The sequence below is a fragment of the Necator americanus genome, chromosome IV, assembly GCF_031761385.1.
Source record: "Necator americanus strain Aroian chromosome IV, whole genome shotgun sequence".
NCBI classification, from domain to species: domain Eukaryota; kingdom Metazoa; phylum Nematoda; class Chromadorea; order Rhabditida; family Ancylostomatidae; genus Necator; species Necator americanus.
The window spans coordinates 26,960,931-26,980,609 of record NC_087374.1 but is presented as its reverse complement, the minus strand read 5'-3'; the positions used below and the strand labels follow the sequence as shown (position 1 = coordinate 26,980,609).

The window sequence follows — 19,679 nt, the reverse complement described above, 5'->3', positions numbered from 1 at the left end:
GTGAAATTCAACGTTTATACTAGCGAGGGCGTGAACAGAAGAAAAAAAAAAACTCGAAAAATTAGGATGAGATGTCAATGAAGAGAGAACGATCGATATGCCTGGGATGTGCGCGATTGTGGAATGGAAATCGGTTGTTTTCGTTGCCGCGCCAGGTGCTGTATTATGAGCATCGAAAATGAGTTCAACATTAAGCCAAACACTCATTTTCGTCGGATACGCTTTTAACAGACGAGACGTTGTGTCCTGGAAGATTCGGGGAACGGAGATCAACGAAATCACCGAGATCAAAGAAGTTGTTTATGGATAGTTTCATTGTCAGCTGCTTGTCTACTGCTGCGTCAATTAAAGAAAAACAAGAATTAGAACAACAAGAGGGTAGAGTCCCAAAGAATTGTGATCCTTAAGGCTTTCAACCGTCACATCCGACTTCCCTTCCTCGAAGAGTTCAAAGGGCTTTTTGATGGAAAGACATCGGACACTTTAGAGGCTTAAAAGGAGAACAAAATCTTGATAAATAGTTGTGAGTTGCTGTGGAAATCAGGAATGACAAATTTTTAGCTTTTTTTCTAGGAAAAAGGATGTTGCCTGAAAATTGCATCTTAATCCTCTGATTCATTAAGTATCCGTACAATTTTTGTTTGAATTCGAGAAAGATTGCTTCTGATTTAGAGAAAATAAACAAAAGAAAACAGCGCCGGCATCAAAGCGTAAACAGCTGAGATAGTGAGCAGGCGTGTTAAGTTTTCAGCCAGTAAAAGTAGTTAAAAGTAAAAGTAAGTAGGCTAGTAAAGGGACCAGTTCTCGCTCAATTTTTGGCTGCAAAAACAAATAATCACGGTAAAAGCAACGGTGTTATGACAGAGTAGGAATATGGAACACTAATCCGGTTGCTAGCACATGAGTGAAGAATATCGAGTGATCGCGTGTGCGGAAGGATATGTAGGACCTTCGGGAAGAGTTTTGAGTGGACGCTGACAACGTCAGAATTGAGCAAAATTTATCCAGTGCAAACAAAAGTTGTTTTCTCCGAAAAAAAGAACCACTTTTTCTAATGTTGAGATAGCGCCGACATGATGTGCAGATGCACTTTTTCAATTGGATTTCTACTTTACAACACTGTTTTTTGCGAAGAATACTACATTTTCATTTTTCCATAATTTTAACAAAATATTCCCTAAGAAGAAAAGGAAATTTCCTACTTCTTCGCGGTGAAAAATTTGAAATATCGAGAATGAATTATAAATGGGAGAAACTTCCACAACTAAAACATCGACGACAAGATTCTGTTTTCTGAAAACTCATGAAATAATTTGAGTGACGAGGGAGCCCCACTGAAAATCTGTTTTGCACGCAAAATCCCTGCCAATGGAACAGGTTTTGTGCGTGTTTCCACCTTAGTTTTCATTCGTATACTAGTAGTAATTATTTTCAAAGAGGGGTCGCGATAGGCAGATTTCCAAGATGGCTACGAGCATTGGATATTAATAATATGTACGTCACATTCTAAGGGTAGAATCAATATAAAATAATTTACTTCCAAGATAAATACAATTAAATAAATAATGACTTATTTATTTAATTGTATTTATCTTGGAGGGCTTCATGCAAAAAGATCCAGGAAAATCTGCATCCAGAAAAATCCGTTGCGATCGGTTTGACATTTACTTTACGGCAATTGTGAAATGAAGTGTACTTGTTCACTTCAATGCTTTTTTAGATTCGATAAGAAGACCGGCTGCGACCAAGACGGTCGATCGTTCGAATCCCAACCTAAAGTCAACCAAGCACACCACCATCCCTTCCTACTAAACGGGTCGGATACCAACATTTTCCTAACTTATCGACCTCGATACGATCGAGTTTTGTTAGCCTAGGGCGGTTTCGAAAGCCCCGAGCGAGTCTCACAGTCGCAGCCGAACCTTTTATTGACTGGGCTACATCCCCCTTCCATCATACCTACGAGTTCGACAAATTTGTACCAGACTCGTCTCTTCACATTATTGCATAGGTCGTACACGCATTTATATATCTCTGACGATCCATTGAAGTCGAAAGCAAAGACGAACCCCAATCACAAAAGGTCTGGCTAACTCTGTGTCCTTTATTCTTTCTTACAGCTTCATTGAAGCATTTCAACCAAGACAAATTGTAGAAGAATTGGTCTTCAAACAGCCGCACAACAAACGCATACATTCCTGCATATAAGGTAATTTTATGAATGCATATAACTGCATGCTCGTAATAAATTCTAGTATTTATGTTATTATTTCCAGTATTCAAAGCTCACCGTTCAAAACCGAATATTCATCGAATGAGCTAGAATAGCCTTACAAAAATTTGCGCTTCTCAACACGAATAAAAAAATGTCTGTCGCAAGAAATTAGGTATGCATAAGGTGTCGAATAAGATATCGGTAGAGTATTGAGATAAAAACAGAAATCTGAGTTCCGAAAAGCATATCAAGGATTGCGGTAATAGCAGCAATAACTCTTTTTCCTACTTCTACTCCGACACTCTCTTTTGTCTGAAGACTTAAAAAAAACTGCTTTGAAAAACTCCTCTTCCGCAACCATTTGTTTATTGCTGGTTTTCTCAGCAGAAAGAAAACATAAAGGGCATTTCCGCTGCACTTCATAAATGCATTGAGAAAAAAAAAGAACCAGAAAGTCTAGTGATGGGTGACAATGCAGTAGGCTGAGAAACACGGTTGTCGTGCCTCAGGTCTGCGTCATGGTGAAGCAGTGGCGAGACCTGGACACGATTGCCCAGATCCGCAAAGGCTCGTGCTGTGCTAAACCATCATACAACAGCTTGGTCTCTCCGAACCCATACGTACGCGTGGCCAGTGCACCAATCCTCCCGCCCTGGCTCCTTCATCGGTGCTCTCGCAGTTTTCCTCGCTTCTCTTAAGTTTCACCTCTGCACACTAGCAGGGTCCATTGGACCATACCTTATCGTTAATACACTGATACAATAATGGTAGTAGTAGGTTAACAAAACAATGGATGAGATGGATGGGTTAAGATAGCAGATGTCTGGCTAAGGCCAGCCTCTGGATGAGCGCGGCCGAACAACGGTTTCAGATGGATCTAAATACTTTCGAAATTTACGAGATAACGAAGTAAATTCAAATTTAAACGCAAACATGGCCGAACAAACACAAACCGGTCCTCATATACTAGTCAGCCGTCGGAAAATAGAAGAAGGAACACAGGAACGTGCGGTACGATTTCGCGCGCCAGCTTGGGGCCACTGAAAAAAAAATCCGCCGATTAGAAATATGACCTTAGTTGAGAAGGTCACTAATGGAGCCCCTATGGAAAGGCTAACGCGTGAAGGACATACCGTCACTTACGAGTCAGAAATAAGTACTCTAGAGGTTAATGCAGCTGTCGATCATGGATGCCTACTACGTTCCAACAGGGCGCCATCTTACGGCTTTTACTGTATTAACGTATTAACGAAAAACCATCTTAGAGCGGTAGAGCGGCGAGGATTTGAGGGATGGAAGGTTAGCCGCACAGCCTTTAAATGAAGTTCTCAGTCTCGCTGGTCTTCCATTGCTTACGAACCTTGCATTCCGACAAGCAACGAGTAAAGAGCCTTGCTAGCGTGTTGATGAGGTTTGGTGGTAAGTTCCTCAGTCCTCTGTTCTGACTTGATTTTGTCGGAAGCGACTGAAGTACGATTCTTTAGGGTACCATAATGAAATTAACTACATAATCGTCATCAAAAGGCTCTTCCTGACGCATGTCGCCGTCGAGATTGTTTTTTTTCTTGAGTAGGAGCAAGCAAATTCACCATTGTTTTATGAGAGTTGTTCTCAGTAGACTCTTTAACACGTAGTGCGAAAGTCTCAATTCCTTCACTAGCTTGACGCGGTATAGGTCCTGTTTCATTGGGATTGACGGTTCGAATGAAAAATAAAAAGTTGAAATATATACTGTGTTGGAGTAACTGGATTTGACTTCGCTTGGAATTCGCACTGAATGATATAAATCAACAAGTTTCTTTAATCTTACTTCAGTATTGAGCGCGGTAAGATGATGTCTCATTTTTTTTGGAGTAGCATAGGTTCAGCTTGCAACTTGCTGGCGGGTAAGAGCAGTCGCTATCTTTCACACACGGTCCTAGCACAAATCCCGTATTCAAATGCCCATGGACGCAGCACAGTGTGGCTTTTCAAAATCCACTTTCATAATCCAATTCGTATGAACATCCATATTATGCCGCATACGGGTCAACGAGCTAAGCCATAGTTCACGTAGATAACAATGTCATTTGCATCAGAACAAATTGAAACAGCTGCCTTAGGAAACTGAATAGGGTCTCTCAAAATATTCTCCAGCATGTTACCCAAGCTTCTAGGGTGTTTTTTAAACATTCCTCTTTCAAACACAAAACGACAAATGTTTTTAGAAACATTTTTTTGTTAGATAGTTTGCAGCGAAAATCTAACAGAATTCAGACAGCTGGATGCTATAACTGGAGTGAAAAAACGGGGGGAATTTCGATGTGAAGCATTTCTAAAGTCTGTTTTGGGTGTTGTCTATGTTATCTCAAGTTAGTTATCTCAGCGTCCTCCAAATTCTCCTTCTTGGCAACTTGAAATATAAAACTGCCTCTTTTCGTAGTAATTCAAACCAAAAATCTTTGTAAGTACCCGTCTCGTTAGTTACCTTCTGCGGACAATCCTGATTTTTGCGAATCTGGTTGCGGCGTGTTCGTCGTGACCCTTTCTATATTGAATGCAATCGTTTGACAGTGCATTCCATGCACGTACGAACTCCATAAATGTACAGTTATTTGGCGCAAGTTACTCAAATATTGCAGAAAGCTATTGTAGTTTTGTTACGCCAAACTGCTGAACATTGTCTACATGAAGTACTCGGGTCACTCGGTGTCGATAGGCAGTTCACGCGAGACATCAAGTCTTGCAGGCTATGGAACTGTGACAAATGGACGGATTCTGGTGAACCTTCGCTTAGATCGAGAAGGTTCGGGAGAACGACGCTGAAAGACAACACGAATCGGCGAATATGCGCGGGATCGCATTAGGCGATAACACCAGCCCGCAGATAAAGTGAAGTAAGTCTGTTGCCTTCTGAAGCGAAGTTACTTTAACCCCAATTTCACCTCTGAACCCAAATTGAGACGAACATCTCTTGCAAGAAATTTAGGAAGGAAATATATTTAAAATTAAAAGGTAATTCCAGAAAATAAGGGCGAAAAAACGCTCTTACAACAAAAGATGCCCATGTCCAAGAAGGAGGCATTACTCTCACTGACTGAGTGGGAGACACCTAATTGCTGAAAGCAGAAAAATCCCTCTTAATTGCTGAAATGATACTACGGAAGTGAAAATACCCTTTGACGTGAAATTCGCTGTCACGTTTTAGCAGCACCTATGGATCATCCACGAAATTCCTTCCTTCCTCTTTCAGACCACCTTCTTTATTCTCAAGAACTGAAGGCACATCTGCAGTCGGAACAAATTTAGATGCAAGAGACTCCTAAAGAAAGTCGTCAAACTTCCATACGATTTCCAAAAATGCACACGGCTAAACAAATAGAAATTCAAGGATTTCAATTTCAGGGCAAAACAATTCCAATTAGGATTAACAGTTGCTGACTGCTTTTTTTTTAGCCTTTATTGCATCTAACAACAATTGTATAATGCAACAGCGGCTCATAATGTTTTTCTTATGAAGTGCGCCGCAATAGGTCGTCATTTTTTCCCATACTCTGAGAAGGGTTCAAGTGATAGGTAAGAATGTGTTCCTAAGATCTGACCGAATAATGAGGACCACACAAATAGGCGACTTTATTTCATCAAGGTAAAGAAACGTAAGTCAGCGTGGACATAAAGTCACATCAATACGTTGAAGAGCTGCGTTTCGTGGTGATGAGCTAAGGAAACGTTCAACAGAACGCATCTTCCGCATAGAAGACAAAAGTATGCGATTTTCTTGTATAGTTTGCGGTTCTAACAGTGATATTACGGCTTATTAATCGCTACACCATCACTCACATCAGCCGTATCGCTAAAAATTTCATTCCTCTAAAACATTGCCTGTAGCAACATTGTAACGAAGATAAGAATTCATTTTGCGTTAGTAAATTCGGCTTTTCTCATCTGAAGACACACTTCTGACCGTCTCTTCGCAAGAGTCAGGACAGGATTTCCTGCTACCGGAATGACGGTCAGAAGTGCAACCTGAAAGAAGGTGGTAGTGAAAACGGGACATAATTGAGTTGAAACGTGTCCGATATGAATTCGTATTCCTCAAATTTGATGGTTATGGCAGCAGGATGAATTTTTGGACCAAGATTTTTACTTAGCCACTTGCATTTGGAACACTTTGTTTCAACTTCGTTACCTTTTATCAGGTTGTTTATAGTGCACTACATTTACCTAAGTATTCTATAGTTTGTTCATTGGTTTAGTAGTTTCCCAAACTAGTACCTGGAAAAAAAATTGCGAGCTTATATTAGCAAAATCCTTCAAAAAATACCACACGTCACCTATTTTCCTAACATTTTGCAACCCTTAATATGTGTTTATTAACATCGACTACTCCCTCATGGTTTTCTCCTTGCTCCTTTGATTTTCCCTCCTCTTCCGACCCGCATTACGACCCTCTCCAGTTTTCACACTCCTCATACAACTACCTATTGAGAAATTCTCAACGCACCTTGACTCTGGGTTCGCTGTAGCCGTACGATCGATGGTTCAAAACCGCTCTGATGCCACCCATGTCCTTCAACCCTCTGAGGTCGAAAAAAATTAGTACCAAACCGTCTAGGAGGATAAAAACACTGAGTTGATCATTGACAGGCTTCTGCAAGTCATTTTATAGGAGAACACACGTTCCAATCCACAACGATCACAGTAACGACAGTAAAAAACCGCAACGGAAGCTAGAGAAGAGGTTGTAGATTGCGGAACCCAGCACGGGTCCGCTAACCCCTCCCTAATCGTCCTAAAATACGCCGTGGGAACTGCTTTAGTTCCTACGAGGAACTTTAGAACGCTCCTCTATGTGTACGTTCTGGTCCACTCAGCAACCTACTCATTAGTTTCACTTGGATAGGCAGTCGAGGAGCTTACTGGCACTGGCTTTTGACCGCTGCGCAGCTGAATGCGGCGCGTGCACAAGGGTGGGGTTTCCCCAATGGTTTCCCTCACTACGTCAGATTCGCGGTATACTCTCTTTAAGCAGGGTACCAGTGAGTTAAATCAGATATCACTTCCTAGTAGATTCGTTTGTTGAATAGGAGCTAAACGCATTGCTCTAGAACAATACGAAAATCACAACGATTTTCGTATTGGCCGCTGTTTTTCGTCGAAACGCCTATCGATTACAGTATATGCAGGAATTCCACAAGTAATCAAACGGTGAACACTAACGGTATCAAGTACGAAAATAACTGTAAAGTTACGGGGCAAAGTAACCATAGAAAATTAAAGTAAAGTAATCATTACTGCTGTAATGAACTCTCGTAAGTCCACCATTAAAAGAGTTCACCAAGAGTCGTCTCAGAAATTTGTAAAAATTCCATGGAAGTTTTGCGCTGTAGCATAGTCACATGCACAAACGTAGTTATTTTAGGTAAACAATTGGATGACTATTGGACACATCCAGAACGAACCCAATCATTTTGTAAGCACATATCGGATGAAATAATAGCAAGAAAATAAGCGAGGGATACAGTGTCATCTAAGAGTGATCGACATAAATTATTTTATGCATTGATGGATTTCCTTTGAAATGTCTGAGAGAGTTTTTTCAGGCTTTCGTTTGAACTACATGACGTGATGATTGCGAAAGGTAATCCTGCACAGAGAACCAAAAAAAAAACCCAGCATGACGACTGATGGAACAGAGATGAAAGCACGCTGTTGCGATGTGGAAAAAAAGCCGTTTACCTGACTGTGGGCGAATGCAAAAAATATGGTGAAATGAATTGCGGAACACCAATACAATACCAACAGTAACAGAGAACACTTTGACTTGGATTTTGAGGCAACATGAGTTTATTGATTTGTTGGTGATTAATAGAAATGGCTGAGCTACCCTTACCCTCATAAATGTGTCTGAATTCTTTTGGTGTGTGTTTAACGACATTCAGGGAATTTTCTAAGAAACCCTCTCTTCTTTGCCTGAAACTGAATTCCTCTGAGTAGTCATTTTATTCTTCAGAATTGGAAGTGCTGTCATTACGTTTCTTCTACAAATTTTTTTTTTCTGTGCAGTAACACAGAAAACTTTTGCCTCACTTCTGGTTTCCAACCGTAATTTTCATCTTTCTGTATCAACTCGGCTTAAGTTCCAGAGAAACCGCGATGATGAAGAAGCAAAATGAAAGTTCGAAAATTAACAAACTTTACAAGGAACATAAAGAAGTGCATAGCTGATAGTGTATTTTGCGAATTTATGAAAAATATCAACGCAGACATGGTTTCTGATCAACATCGAATTACCAGAATGATACCAGATCAATTTCCTCCTCTCCCATCTTTCTTGATAAAATTGAAACTCACGTAACAGCTTCGTATTTCTTCACACATTAAATATTTTTTGAACTTTGAAATAAAATGCTCGAAATCCGAGAAAGAAACGGTTATGTCCTATCTTCTTTGTCATTTTCCTCATTCTTCGTATCACGGACCTGGTAAAGTATTGTTTCTCCTCTAGATGTGCGCTCTATGATCCCGTTCGTATTCTTATGTACGTACGCAAAGCAATATCAAGAAAGTGCTGGAAGTTGATTATGTAGATCAAATGCTGCTCTTAGTAAAGCGTCCTCAATGATTTCTTCTTTGTGAAAATCAATGATCTTTCAGTATATTTATTAGTCCCATTTGTCCGAGTCACCGACTAGTGCATTTCATATTCATCATGATAAATAGTGTAGCCATCACAATCTCGACGCCAAATCTGCAGAAACGATCCATGAAGTATGCCATTCTGAAAAGTTCATAAATCCTGTTCACTGCCAAAAATCAGAAAGATATTTTTTGTCATTATTCATTAGTGTAAGTTTTATTTTTCGAACAAATTATAAAAAAAAAAACAAAATTTTACCCTCAATCTATACGTGTAACACGAAAATGTATCAGAAATACAAATGAAAAATGCGAAAATTTTGTTCTCCTTCTACTTCACTTGAAAAGTTAGATTCGCTTTTCACAGTGTGCTGGCATTTCACTGAAGATCATGGGAAAGTAACAGAAAACCGTTCGAGGTGGATCAAATTTTTTAAAATACATCCTAGGAGTATACCTTTTCTGTGTGGAATGCAAAGTCTGTAGTCACATTGTAGAAATCTCCTATTCCTTCGTATTTTGAATTTGAAATCTAAATATTTCTTTTTTTCTGTGGAAGTAAAATTTTTTGTAATTTTTAGAAGTCGCACCTCCATTCTCGTTTTTCCGCAGACAGTTGCCATTTCAAGAAGTGAAGCTACTATATCTGAAAGGAATCGCACTCTCATATATTTTAGTGCGAGTGATTCACACAAAAATGTGAGTTTTTTTTCAAACTTTTCCGAAACGTACCTTTTTGACCCCATAGCACACTTTTGTCCTTCTCAACCATCACAGAATTTTTGTGGTAGAATTTGGCCATCTGATCGAAATTCCCAGAATTGAAAGTGTGTACGTAGTTGTTTAGAAGTGGTTCAATAAAATTTCGTGCATCTGTGTAGAATAATTTGAAGTGAAATCTGGTCACATTTATCCTGAGAGTTTTTTAGAGTACCAAGTCTCGCCGCGAATGCAACCATTAACATCATTCTAAGATAATAATTCAATGTTTATTTTAGTCAACTGTTGTGTTGAACTGAAGTGTTTACTAGCAGAATGAGAGACTCTTAATGTAGCACATGGGAAAGGAATAAAAACTGGGAACCATACGAAAATCCGACTGATAAAAAGTGCAAACTCACTTTGGCTGGTCATTTTGTTGTCGTTGATGGGGAAAAAATGGATGCACTTGCAGTGACGGTAGCATATAGCTACGTACGCAGCGATGGAACAGTTGCTTTGTTAAACCAAGGGTCACCACATAAAAGCGGATAACCTTGCCGTGCAACGTCCAGAGAAGGAGAACGAAACTGATATAAAAAATCCGGTCATTTTCACAGCAAAAATAAAAAAAAGATAGAAAATAAAATAATTTCTGATAAAGAAATTCATGGGACTAGCAATTGTACACATTTATATATAATGAAAATCTTTATAAAGGGAAGACATATTTATATATTGGACACAACCCTATGGATGTTAAACCAATGATCACCACAAGGAAAAAAGTGGTCACGTAAAAAGAAGCGTTAAGATTTACTTCCACATTTAATCAAGATAGCACTGAGAAGAATCTGTTTGTTTTGATAAAAGAAATGAAGGTAGCCAGAACACGAAGCAGAAGCAAGAGAGGACGTCATGGACTGGGAAGAAGAAAATGAAAAAGTGTACAGACGACAAAATCAGAACTGTATGCACCGTAAAATGACAACTGTAAAGTGAACAAGCTAAGTCACTCAACTCAAGTCATTGTATAGGCCAACACGCTCATTCCAAAACCCCGACAATTACGAACAACAGTAAAACACGTTGGCGCATCCCGAGTGGATTGATGCGCCACTGACTTTATCCTTCTTTTAAATGAATGCTTCAAGTCGTGCTGAGATGACGATGCTATGAAAAGACGTCGATGAGCTATAGCACGTATCTCCATTCTATGTCGTAAAAATAAAAAGAAAATTCTGTCTTGACGCAGCTGAATGAGAAAATGAAAAATACATTTAAAAAACCAGATAATACTGCTTGGCAGCTACTTTGTTCTGGATCAAAAACAACTAGTAACTGCGTGACTTCGGTACCAAACATATACCTTTTTAGAACATTTCTTTGTGAATAATCATGCTTTTCTGTGAAAACAGTAAAGCACTGCAAACGTTCAAGTTCAAGTGTTAATCAATGACAGTGGAAGGAAACCAGCAATAAAGGGACGTTAATCAAATACACTTCATATTTGAGATATAGTGTTTGTGACTTGAAAAAAAAGTAAAAGATTTCAAAGACAGAAGATAGAATGCGCTGAAGGGTGCAAATTGTGGCTTGAAATAATCGACCTGATGGCTATGGAGTATAAAATGGAACTATGGTTAATGGAGCATACAGAAAAAGAAGTAGTATTTGAAAAGTTCTCCTACTCATGTTTCTCCTTTTTAGTACTCAGGTACAGGTTATATAACTTCTTAACTGTGAGTTTTAACACTGTCCACAAAAGATATAAAATGAGAGCAAGAGAAGACAGTAAGAATGAAATCACATCTAAAGAGTAATACTGGAAGAAGTTGAGTTTAGTCCCTGCTGGCACGAGATTCTCCAAGGTTTTGAATTCTGCGACGAACTCGGCCCACGAAACCACAAGATGCGAGGCATTCACCGGTTGTTTCTTTCCCATTTGCGACAACCTTTTGATGTTTTCGGAGTAACTTAAACAGATCTGTAATTCTAATTCATAATATCAAGCAAAAATTGTTATTGTGCACCTCCGATCCGTAATTATTTTATTTAGTGCTTCGGCTATCGTATCCGCGTTAACGTCACTTTTCCGAATATTTACAGCGAATCCATGTTTCTCTGCCAGTCTTGCGTTTCTTGGTTGGTCTCCAAACAACGGTACAGTAATTAGTGGAACTCCTGCTAACATTGCCTCCTGAATGTTAATGTTTCTATTTTACTTGAGAAAAGTACGAAGGGCTTTTAGTTACCTGCAAGCTATTGTACCCTCCATGAGTTATTATAGCCGCGATTTTCGGATTTTGAACGAGATCCGATTGCGGGAGCCATTTGAATGTGTGAACATTTGATGGAAGCTTATCTGCGATGGTGACTCTAACATAAAACTGAAGGGGAGTCTCCTCAGAATAAAAGCATATTTGCTGAATCACTTTACTTGATTGAGAATCACCAGAAATAAATACCAGTATTGAGAGCGTGAAGCAAATAATAAATATTAGGATTATTCTGGCTTTATAAATAGTTAATTTCTAGCATTTTGAAACCATATGCTCTAAAATTGAAGGATAAAGCCTCTGGCAGGAGTAGCGCAGTTAGATAAAAACACTTACTTAACACATCGGCTAGTCACCGCCTGGGCCAGGCCAGTAAACCTCAAACAACTCTGAACTGAAGTGAACATTGTGCTTGTGTTCCAAGCGAATTGATTAACGGCAGACGCTTTATACTTTATTAGCCTCAACAACCGGGGAAATTCGGAATTCAGACTTTTTATGGTTTTCGCTTCGCTCGCCTTCACCGATCAATAAAAATAGTAGTGACATTCTCTGTAAAATTAGAATTGTTTTTTCGAAAAAACAAAAAATTCGAAAAAATTCGAGCAGATTTCATAGATGAAAGTTTTCATTGTTTTCTTCATAAACGCGTCAATTTTACATTTAGAGAACATTCAAACTTGATTGTACATTTATATTTCTGTGAAAGCATTTTTGAAACATTATTTGAAGAATTTTATATGAACTGACGAGGGACGTTATCTTTATCCGTAGGATGGTGCCTTTCACGTCATTTTATGCCAAAACATTACTCTTTGATAACTGTTGGGGAAAAAAGGAAGAAAACTCATATTTCGAGCAATACTTTTAAATTTTGTCCATAATATATTGGTAAGGAGTGTTTGAAGCTAAGGTTTGAATATTCTCAAAACGTAGGACTTACGCGTTTAAAAAGGAAGCTATGAAATCTTTCACGTTTATTTATAGCAAAAAAAAGTAAGAAGAAAAGGTTGTTAGAAAAAGAGAATTCTGATTTTATAGAAAAATTCATAACCGTTAATTTTTGAGATTAATTGTTCACTGAGGGCGAGCGAAGAGAACATCACAAAAGAGTCTGAAGTCCGGCTTTAGCCGGTAATTCAGACTGGTATATATATATATATATATATATATATATATATATATATATATATATATATATATATATATATATATATATATATATATATATATATATATATATATATATATGTAAACAATAAACACACGTGGCGGAATAAGTCCGTTATTATATAGCATGGTATATATTAATTTGTTGCAATGTTTTTCTTTAAAAACGCGATAGCAACATATATAAAAGAAGTTTTCCGATAAGAAAACATGATGGTAGCTAATAGTAACACCAAGAGCTTCATAACGTTAATCGTTCGATTTTCGTTCCATCCTTCTAGGATATAGTCTCAAGAATCGTTTTTTCTTTATACTTATTTCTGCTGCGGCAGTTTTGTGCACCTGCTTTCAAGTGTTTTCACCATGAAAGGGTTTTCCTTTTGTTTTAGGTTTCTTTACAGAGTCTACGTGAAGAGATTCAGAAATCAAATATTATTCATAGAAACTGACCTTTTAAGTCTGCTCCTACATACCTCCAAAAGAAATGATATTTTGGAAAACGCTTGAAGGCGTCGATGAAAGCCATTTTCCAGCTCATAGGCATTCTATCGCTAGGTGCTACTGACCCAAAAGAGAAGACAACAATTCCTTCGGCATCATCAACTATTCGCTGGAACTCCTAAAGTGCAATGTTTCAGTCTTTATAACAGAAATTCTATAAAATATGTTCATGGTGCAACCATAAACTTTAAAAAAATAGAGGAATTAGCTATATCTCATTCAAGATGATAATGTTAAAGGATAAAGTTTTTGTCGCTAATCAATCAGCTTGGTTTGCGCCCCACGTTCACTTCAATTCAGAATCGTTTGAGGTTTACGAACGTGTAACTGGTCCATACAATAACTTGCGGGACAGCCGCCCCATTTAAGATGATATCATGATCATCATATATATCGGTGTGTGTGTGTGTTTGTCTGTGTGTCACGAAATTTGAAAAAGGGGGTGCGACGGGTCCACCTGGCGTCAGATAGCTATAAAATGAGCTGCGATGGGTCCCGCGGCGTCGGATTGGCATGGCGGCGCCAGATAGCTATAATATGGGCTGCGACGGTTCCACCGGCGTCGGGTTGGCGTGGCGGCGCCACATACCTATAAAAGGAGATGCGACAGGTCCCGCGGCGTTGGATTGGTGCGCAATAGCTTCGTGTGCATGACGCAAAAGATAGATGGTTGCCGTTTCATAGCCGTGGCCACTGGGTGCTTTGCTTTTCACCTTTATGACTCCTCCGCATGCCTATTTCCTTCTTCGTTCGCCTCAGGTTTGCAGCATGCCGCTCTCAGAAAGTGGAAACACGCATGCAAACGGCTGCTTAAATATTGGCAAGATGTTTATGTGATCTGACGTGGAACGTTATCTTCATCAGTAGGATGATGTCTTTCACGTCATTTTGTGCCAAAACATCATTCTTTGATAACTGTTTATAGAAAACAGAAGGAAAAACCCATATTTCGCGTGATACTTTTAAACTTTGTCCATAATATGTTGATAAGGAGTGTTTGAAGCTGAAGTTCGAATGTTCTGCAAATGTGGAACTGACGCGTTTAGCCGGACATCCAGACTTTTATAACATAATACATAAAAGGGCGACGCACTCGGTAAGGGTGCGTGACACCCGCCCTTTGCACGATCGATCAATGTATCGAAGGGGCCTTGACGCCAACCAAACTTTTCGTACCTCTGGGGTACTAGACCTTTCTGCGAAGACGCTATAAAAACACTGGGTTGATACATCGACTAGCCCACGAAAGTCATTGCACAGGCTAATTGCCCGTGCGTAAACGTCAAACGATTCTGAATTGAAGAGAATGCGGTGCTGCATTTCATTGTTGTTCATTTCATTGTTTAACGCCAGACGTTTTCTCATTTATCCTCCAACATAATATAATATATGGTATATATTATGTGCGTTACTATAATGTATTTCAGGGAATATTCGTGCGCTCAATTAACGACATGGCGACGAAAACGACTGTTGCTACTTGTAACACTGGGCGAATGTTCTTCACCTTCAGAAGTGCCAGAAGTGGAAACTAGACTGAGACAAACCTACATGACTAATGGGACCTCTTCCGTTGAGTTTTGCCACCGATGACCCAATGCGAAGAAAAAGTGAGCTTTATACTGATAAATAATCCAGTCTACATTTATACTCATTGACCAAGTGTCTCGTCGACCCTCCTCCTGCCAAAGAAGTCATGCTGCGAGTCTACCATTTGCACATTGCAATGATGTGCTGATTGGAGGCGTAAGCAGCAATGTCAGCGGTGATGGAGGAGCTTGACTGCATAGAAAGAAAGCTGCTTAGGGTATTTTAAGCCGATTTTGTGCCATAACGAGGAACTTTTCACAGAAGAGGATAGGGCGATGATGGCGGGTGACAAACATCTTCTCTGATTTTCAGAAGTAGTCACAGAAAACCATCTTTGCTTCCTATGTGGAGACGAAACGTTATGTTAGTTAAAGGGATCTAGGTGGAAGGATCGGTTCGGATACGCTTGAGGACCAGCGAAGATGAGGCCTAACCGCCTTAGACTTTAACATCTCCCCACCGTTTAAGTCAGATAGGCATGTGCATATATCGTAATGTATTGTCTTATATGCATATGTACATTTGAAAACGTGTAAACATACGGTTGACAGCGGTTTCACGTCCTGTGCTTGAATTCCAACACCACCGATGTTCACTATTTTTGCAAGAGTTGGTCTTGGAATATCATACAAATCATTCGAATTGACCATAACCTAAGTTTTGTAGCCGGCGTTGATGATTGAAGCAATCAACGTACTATAAGATACGTAACAGGTTAATCGTCAAAATACCTACCAGAGGACATTGTTTTGCCAAGTCAATCAAGTTTGGAAAGTTAGGGTCAATAAGTTCTCGGAACATTGCCGTTTCTGGATCATTTAGCATCCTAGAGAGCATTTTTCGGATGCTTATCTGATAATTAGATTTTTTTGTTCAGTATTAGAGAAGATTATGATATTTAAAAAGGCAAAGTCGCAGAACCATTTCCACGTAGGAATTGTCATCAGATGGCCAATTAAGCTCTTAGTCCTTTCCAAAAAGTCCATCTCATCCGTACTATCCATCATGATCGCTGAAACTGGTTTTGATACTACTTTGCTTAAAAAAAGGAAATCATTCCTGAAAACGAGAAACAAAATCGATATCGCTGTTCATCGCGAGATATTTTGACTTATACACAATAGAGCTTGAACCTTACGTGGTATGTAGCTGGGAATAATTGGTACTCCCATGTAGTTCGCCATAGCGTCTATCAGGGGGGCACTAAAAAGTAACTTGATTAACAAATGTGGCGAATGATACCATTGAGAGTGCTAAACGTCACGCCTATTCAGCCAAATCCAGGTCGGTATTTTAGCGTGATGGATGATTCCAACAGGGCAAAAATTCATTGCATAGCCAAAAGCGAGGTCAAATTTCTCGGCTGCCAACCAATCTAAGAAGGTTTTGTTCTCCAGCATCTCTGCAAATGAACGCATTAGTCTTTCTACCCTTTAATTTTAATAGAACAACCTTTAACCTTTTCAAAACAACACGAGCCAAAGGTGGATCCTATGCATTTGGGTTCATAGAGGAAGAAAAGTATTCTCGGTATACTATTCATGCACTATTATACCAACAAAGATGAAAACTAACAAAACGAAAATAAGGTACTATTCCAGTTATGGTACTCCGCCAAAATTTCTACCGACGAAGGGCTTTAGGGGTTTTCTACCCCCGTGATGACGAATAAGACGTTCATTTCACAGGAGAACCGCTATTTTCGCAACATTCGTGGTTAGAGCGCTCACTGACGAGTCGCGAACGCGAGCGGTACCCCTTTGAAACAGACGATAAGCGGAGCTTGGCGTGTTATTTGTTCTCGCTTTGTTCATGATGGAATTCAAAAAGGAGGTGCGACGGGTCCACCGGCGCCAGATACCAATAGAAGGGGTGCGACGGGTCCACCGGCGCCAGATACCAATAGAAGGGGTGCGACGGGTCCACCGGCGCCAGATACCAATAGAAGGGGTGCGAGGGTCCACTGGCGCCAGATACTTATAGAAGGTTGTGCGTCGGGTCCACCGGCGCCAGGTACCTATAGAAGACACAACACAAAACCACTGCCACAGGGAAGAATAGGGCGAATCATATGCGAGAGATCAAAATAATGCAATAGTTCTATAGCCAGTGAAAATTTAAAAAAAGCTGACCGATGTGCTTAACTGCATATGTAGGATATTTGAATGAAAACACGTGAAGACAAGGAGCCTTATCAATGCAGCTTTCTAAAGGTCGCATCAGAGAGAATCGCGCTACTTCAAAGGCAGCATTCTCGCTGAAGAAAATTACACTGTTCTATAGTTTACAGCCCTAGCATGCAATTCGTAGTCGCGGAAAACGATGTCGGATCAGAGAGGATTGCGCTACCAGCAGCAGCTTATTCTGTCTCTTCTTGTGCACTCTTTAACAATTGAAAAAAAAATCACTTCGACAAGATGTCAGAAACACGGTCCTCATCAGTGCAACCGACTCCAGATGTGATCGGTCCAATAAGGAAAGGTCCTAGAAAAAATTGTACGACCTGTTAGGAAAGAAGCACCAAAACACAATGTATAGAATCATTTAAAGCAGTGTTCGTGATACAGCAAAATTCACCTCAAAAATGAATTTTTCCTGCTTCCTTTCAAGCTCCTTCGTTGTCAGACCAAATGATGCATTTACATAGTGAACTGGAAAAATACATACTAGCAATATACAACCGTAAGTATCTACTGAGTCTTCCAAATAAGGCGGCCTTTTTAGTCGCATTGGATGAGTGCGCTTTGTCAAGAACAGTGAGTATGGGAAGAGTGGTATTGGTCGTTCACCAAAAAAAACGAAGAGAATCATGGAAAAAAGTAGACTTGCAAAACTTTTGTTATCATGGTTTTTATTTTTTTTCTTCATCATAGTTTTGAAAAATAAATCAAGCGTAGACCGTTTGCGTTATATATGGTTTGATCCTCTATATTTCTCACCAGAAATCTGAATTGACCGTGATATATTATGGTTCATTTAAATTGAAAAAATTAAATTGAAAATCACCAAAAGATTTGAGGACTCAAAAATACGAACGAAAAAATACGAAAAAAACGAATGGATCAATGAAATCAATGATTAATCTAACAAACGCATAAACGCTGAATACCTAAGGTATTCAGTTGAACATTTTGAATGAATGCTCTTGTTGTGAAATGCCCTCTGGTGCTTCCTGTTGCACATATTTTCCTCCGGTTGACACCGATGCGTCCGCTGCAATGCGTTCACTTTCTTCTCTTGACACAAATACCGCTTCATCAGTAGCGTCCGCAAAGATACTAGGAGACTATCACTGAAAGCAGTACAACACGAAATTGACGATGTTGGGATCTCCTAACGAAGAGGAAGGATTGAGACTATACATAGATCACGGACTATGACTGCGATCACCTTCAATTCCCCTGATTCTCCTGAAAAACGCCGTAGGAGATGCTCTTGTCGGTCGAATTTTCCTACGAGGCACCTTAAAGCGTGTCTACCGAACAACCCATGGCTTACTGACAGTGTCTATCCGGCTAGCATGGGAAAAAGCCATGTCGATCGAAACATCTGCAAGCACAGACGTAGTTCATTGAGAGTACCGCTCCCATCAACACGCGTACACCCGCGCTCGCAGATACGTCACCAGGTGCTTCATGGGGAAATTCGATCAGCGGAGCTATTTCTCTCGTATTATTCTTCAGGAGAACTCGAGGGAACTGAGCGCGATCACTCACCTACTCGTTATCTACACAACTAACTTGATCTCCATGTGGAGAGATCCCAAACTTCACTTTCGTTTTATGACGTCTTTAAATAAAACAAGTGACGGTGTGAAGACCTTGCAGAGGAATCACAGTAGTATTAACTGAAAGCATAACTAGCAGTTAAGTTTACTCTGTGCTGACTTAGTGTGGCGGGAATAATGGAATTTCAAAAAGTTAGGGGTTAGAGTCAAAGAGTCAATTTCAAAGAGCAAGATGTTGTCATAAGATATGTCGTAGCTCCTTATGAGCGGTCAAACAAACCTCTGATTTCTTTCTTGATCTTCACTCGCTTGAAATCAAAGCCATCCAATGGGGTTATCATAACCATTGTGACGTCGTGACCTGCATTTGCCAACGTTTCAGCCACCCTACTGTTGAAAATCACCTAAATTCACATTTTTCGACAAAGCAACGATTCTATGGAATCTGAGAAGTGCATGGATTAGTGGCGTTACCTGACTGTTTGCTATACATGGAACGAATAGAACCAATTTGTGACCAAAACTGTTTTGCAGCAAAACCAGAAAAATCGAAATCAGATGTAAGAATACCGCCATTACTATAAAGAAACTAGTTTTTTTTCGGGGGAGTCAGAAATGAATTAAAGAAGAAAACGTGTTATGTCCAAACACATAGTGCTTTAGTAAAGTTTTCACGCACTTTGCTCTTGCTTTATCAGTAATGGTAGCCGTAAGAGATAAGATAATCGGACAACAGGAAGCATTACCCTGCTAAAACTGGTATAGCCTAGCATTTGTTAAATTTTGAGTTGTAACAGCGAATAAGATATTTCTGCAACTGGTTTCCGCTGAAGCATGCTGCTTATTGTTTGTTTCCATCATTTATATGTCAAGATTAAAG

General features: G+C 39.6%; 2 protein-coding genes across 5 annotated transcripts; both read right to left on the bottom strand.

Annotated features, from left to right (window-relative positions):
- Nucleotides 1-8,885: 8,885 nt before the first annotated feature.
- RB195_002852 (uncharacterized protein) lies at nucleotides 8,886-9,967 on the bottom strand (the record flags this gene model as incomplete). The annotated part of the gene is made up of 5 exons (XM_064200291.1): nucleotides 8,886-8,975; nucleotides 9,291-9,365; nucleotides 9,424-9,479; nucleotides 9,566-9,706; nucleotides 9,955-9,967. 5 exons carry the CDS (start codon nucleotides 9,965-9,967, stop codon nucleotides 8,886-8,888), a joined length of 375 nt encoding a protein of 124 aa, XP_064056172.1.
- A 56-nt stretch (nucleotides 9,968-10,023) lies between these two features.
- On the bottom strand, nucleotides 10,024-19,542 carry RB195_002851 (uncharacterized protein; the record flags this gene model as incomplete). 4 transcript variants are annotated; one of them, XM_064200289.1, is made up of 14 exons in its annotated part: nucleotides 10,024-10,122; nucleotides 11,343-11,508; nucleotides 11,566-11,732; nucleotides 11,788-11,897; nucleotides 13,432-13,600; nucleotides 15,615-15,725; nucleotides 15,808-15,898; nucleotides 15,994-16,084; nucleotides 16,211-16,275; nucleotides 16,339-16,474; nucleotides 17,481-17,556; nucleotides 17,650-17,723; nucleotides 19,080-19,203; nucleotides 19,274-19,375. In XM_064200289.1, 14 exons carry the CDS (start codon nucleotides 19,373-19,375, stop codon nucleotides 10,024-10,026), a joined length of 1,581 nt encoding a protein of 526 aa, XP_064056169.1. The 4 variants fall into 4 exon arrangements, with proteins under 4 accessions (XP_064056169.1, XP_064056171.1, XP_064056168.1 ...); XM_064200288.1 differs by lacking the exons at nucleotides 10,024-10,122; nucleotides 19,080-19,203; nucleotides 19,274-19,375 and adding an exon at nucleotides 18,012-18,048 and having other exon boundaries at nucleotides 11,220-11,508; XM_064200287.1 differs by lacking the exons at nucleotides 10,024-10,122; nucleotides 11,343-11,508; nucleotides 11,566-11,732; ... (7 more) ...; nucleotides 17,481-17,556; nucleotides 17,650-17,723 and adding exons at nucleotides 18,191-18,285; nucleotides 19,479-19,542 and having other exon boundaries at nucleotides 19,274-19,377.
- Between the last annotated feature and the right edge of the window lie 137 nt (nucleotides 19,543-19,679).